At 42.3% G+C, this 4,180-nt stretch overlaps 1 protein-coding gene across 2 annotated transcripts in view; it reads right to left on the bottom strand.

Annotated features, from left to right (window-relative positions):
* The window catches only part of LOC138954458 (uncharacterized), a 6,626-nt gene extending 6,241 nt beyond the window's left edge, over positions 1 to 385 (bottom strand). Inside the window, exon 1 of one of the 2 annotated variants that reach the window (XM_070326304.1) lies at positions 120 to 385. In XM_070326304.1, the coding sequence (XP_070182405.1) occupies positions 120 to 269 (150 nt within the window). In that variant the 5' untranslated portion in view covers positions 270 to 385. The remainder of the gene's footprint in view (positions 1 to 119) is intronic. The other variant, XM_070326303.1, reaches the window with a different exon arrangement.
* Between the last annotated feature and the right edge of the window lie 3,795 nt (positions 386 to 4,180).

Below are 4,180 nucleotides of genomic sequence, written 5' to 3' on the forward strand. Positions count from 1 at the left end.
AACAACAACAACACAAAAAGAGTAAAACTAATGATAATTCACCTTATTCATTCTAAACATAACTTCAAGTCTTACAATATGAGATTTCGCTGTGTGGTTTTTTTCTGAGATGAATTTACCTCATGGTCTGACAACCTTAACACTTGGTCCTCTGATTCCTGTGATCTTGCCATCAAGGGCGGGGCAGGAGAGGCAGCCTGGTTCCCCGGTGACCCAGAGGTACTGCACGGCGGAGCACATTCCACAGCCGGTCCCTGTGTGATGTGCATGATAGAACCGTCACTTCTGTCATAGCACTGTTCATATATGTAATGATCATGATATTACTGTCATTTCTGTCATAGCACTGTTCATATATGTAATGATCATGATATGACCGTCACTTCTGTCATAGCGTTGTTTTAGATAGTGTGACTCACCTTATTGTCATGCAATAGTATGTGAACGTCTTTCCTCACATGGTACTTAGAAAAAATGTTCAAACATTATTTCATGTTTCTGTGCGTGTGTGGGCCAAAACGCCCATGTACACTCATGGTTTAGCACGAAGAGGATTGTATGTGCTTGACCCTATGTTCCGTCGGCCATATAATTATACTCTACTCTGTGTCGTGGGATGCATGCTGGGTATTTTCATGTTTCTATAATTCACCGACATGGATTTCAGGATCTTTACCATTTTTACCTGGTTTTGTGCCACACAATGGGGGGCCGGGGGGGGGGGGGGGGGGGAGATCGAAACATCTCTTCTCTTTAGCAAGCAGGTGGCGGGGTCCCAAACACTCAACCATCAACTTGGCTGTTGCGATCGTCATCAGTGAGGAATGTTCAGTCTATTTGCATGTATCGACACTGAAACGGACAATGCATGCATACGACCCCCAACAAATTGACAGATTAGATCGGCCGTGTAGGAGCTGAGGGGGAGGGGGGGGCAGGAGAGACAGATAGAGATAAACAGAGATAGACAGACAGAGATAGATAGACAGAGATAGACAGACAGAGATAGACAGACAGAGATAGACAGACAGAGATAGACAGACAGAGATAGACAGACAGAGAAAGACAGACAGATAGACAGACAGAGATAGACAGACAGAGATGGGTTGGTTGGCTGGTTATTGTTTGTTTATTTAATGTGACAACAACCTGTGGCAATCACGATGAAAGTGTAGACGGTTCTAAAAACCGCATGTCTTGTAACACTTCTTGTCACATCTTGTTCAAAGCCTTAATCTCCTGTAAACATGTAAACCTGTGAAAGTATTCATTCTTATTCTTTCTTTCCCATTTGACAAAGTACTTTTGAGGGCTTACTGATTTGTCTATTTAGTGTAAGGGAAGGAACTGTGCTTGTTCTTGACCAATGGAATGTCAGGATTACTTTCCCTTTGATTGTCAGGAAGTCAGGAATCAGTGTTTTAGAACTCTCAGGAATGTTGTGTCTTAGTCAATTTAGAAAGGAATTAGTGACAACAGATTATTTGAAGTATGTGAATGGGTTTTTTTTTTAACTTAAAATGAGTTTTTAGTCTTGGCTGTTTTATTTTTAAAGTAGTCAGTTATAATTATTTAAAGCACTTTTTGGTTTCATAAGTACTTGTTTATTGGCAACATAAGATAGTCATAGAATGTAAAGAACCACGTGGTCATCTTGAATAATGGAGATTATTCATTGAAAGAAACTGAAGTGACATCAATCAATCAATGACGCTTATATCGCGCATATTCCGTGGGTACAGTTCTAGGCGCTCTGCAGTGATGCCGTGTGAGATGAAATTTTATACGGCCAGTAGATTGCAGCCATGTCGGCGCATATTTACCTTTCACGGCCTATTATTCCAAGTCACACGGGTATAGGTAGACAATTATTAACTGTGCCTAAGCAATTTTGCCAGGAAAGACCCTTTTGTCAATCGTGGGATCTTTAACGTGCACACCCAATTTAGTGTACACGGGGGGAGGGTTCGGACACCGAAGAGAGTCTGCACACAAAGTTGACTCTGAAATAAATTTCCGCCGAACCTGGGATCGAACTCACGCTGACAGCGGCCAACTGAATACAAATCCAGCGCGCTACCAACTGAGCTATATCCCCTACATGATGAAATAGGCATTGTATCATGAACATATAGTTGTACAAGATGTATTTTCAGAATTAGATGATAACAAATATAGTTTTTGTATTTGTTTTAGACTTTGGTTTGAAGATTAACATTTTTGCTTTTTAGAAGTAAACCGAAGATCTTTTTTTATTGTGTAATGTCAGTAAATACATTTGTGGAACACCAAACATACTTTTCTGTTGCATTGTGTGGATCGTGAAAATAGTTAAACGTAAAAGGTTACCTCACCCATACCCTCGGACAAATTTGCTGACACATTTACTATAAGTCTTAGCAGGTTTACAAACAATTGGAGATAGAGACGTCTGAAGTCTGAAGCCTTGGGCATGGGCCCTTTTCATGGAGATGAGCACATGTCTACACTGTTCAGTGTCCCCTGTTGTCGTGAGAATGTACGTGCTGTATGTCTACACTGTTCAGTGTCCCCTGTTGTCGTGAGAATGTACGTGCTGTATGTCTACACTGTTTAGTGTCCCTTGATGTTGTGAGCATGTACGTGCTGTATGTCTACACTGTTCAGTGTCCCCTGTTGTCGTGAGAATGTACGTGCTGTATGTCTACACTGTTCAGTGTCCTCTGTTGTCGTGAGAATGTACATGCTGTATGTCTACACTGTTCAGTGACCTCTGTTGTCGTGAGAATGTACGTGCTGTATGTCTACACTGTTCAGTGTCCTCTGTTGTCGTGAGAATGTACATGCTGTATGTCTACACTGTTCAGTGTCCTCTGTTGTCGTGAGAATGTACGTGCTGTATGTCTACACTGTTCAGTGTCCCCTGTTGTCCTGAGAATGTACGTGCTGTATGTCCACACTGTTCAGTGTCCTCTGTTGTCGTGAGAATGTACGTGCTGTATGTCTACACTGTTCAGTGTCCCCTGTTGTCGTGAGAATGTACGTGCTGTATGTCTACACTGTTCAGTGTCCCCTGTTGTCGTGAGAATGTACGTGCTGTATGTCTACACTGTTCAGTGTCCCCTGTTGTCGTGAAAATGTACGTGCTGTATGTCTACACTGTTCAGTGTCCCCTGTTGTCGTGAGAATGTACGTGCTGTATGTCTACACTGTTCAGTGTCCTCAGTTGTCGTGAGAATGTACATGCTGTATGTCTACACTGTTCAGTGACCTCTGTTGTCGTGAGAATGTACGTGCTGTATGTCTACACTGTTCAGTGTCCTCTGTTGTCGTGAGAATGTACATGCTGTATATCTACACTGTTCAGTGTCCTCTGTTGTCGTGAGAATGTACATGCTGTATATCTACACTGTTCAGTGTCCCCTGTTGTCGTGAGAATGTACGTGCTGTATGTCTACACTGTTCAGTGTCCTCTGTTGTCGTGAGAATGTACGTGCTGTATGTCTACACTGTTCAGTGTCCTCTGTTGTCGTGAGAATGTACGTGCTGTATGTCTACACTGTTCAGTGAACTCTGTTGTCGTGAGAATGTACGTGCTGTATGTCTACACTGTTCAGTGAACTCTGTTGTCGTGAGAATGTACGTGCTGTATGTCTACACTGTTCAGTATCCCCTGTTGTCGTGAGAATGTACATGCTGTATGTCCCCAGCTAGCAAGCTTTCGTCGGCCGACTGACGATTTCAGTCGGGTGACGTCGTCAAATGTCGTGTGTCGACGTCCGTTGTCGCGCCGATATCGTTTTGACTGTGTGTAAAACTCGGCAAATGTACGTAATAAACCCCGACATCGGCCCGACGCAATGTTGCTGTCGATAAAAATATGCAGAGTTACGGGAGATAACAACTTGAATTTATTATCATTATTTTAACATTTGTTACGTCCCCTGTTCAAGCGTCGGGAACGGCGTGACATGACTCTGCAAATGCGAAACTAAATTATTCATATTTGTTGACTTTTTCACATAGGAGTAGGATAATTAATTGTTTTGTTTGTATATTTGCAATCACATACAGCATGAGCTCAAACCATGAGTTTTACATTTTAAAAATACGCCATCATATATACTTGAAGTACTCCAATAGCTTTCCTTACGGTACAAACAAGATTGAGTGTGAACATGGCCGGCTAGCTGCTACTTTT

The sequence above is a fragment of the Littorina saxatilis genome, unplaced genomic scaffold (assembly GCF_037325665.1).
Source record: "Littorina saxatilis isolate snail1 unplaced genomic scaffold, US_GU_Lsax_2.0 scaffold_908, whole genome shotgun sequence".
NCBI classification, from domain to species: domain Eukaryota; kingdom Metazoa; phylum Mollusca; class Gastropoda; order Littorinimorpha; family Littorinidae; genus Littorina; species Littorina saxatilis.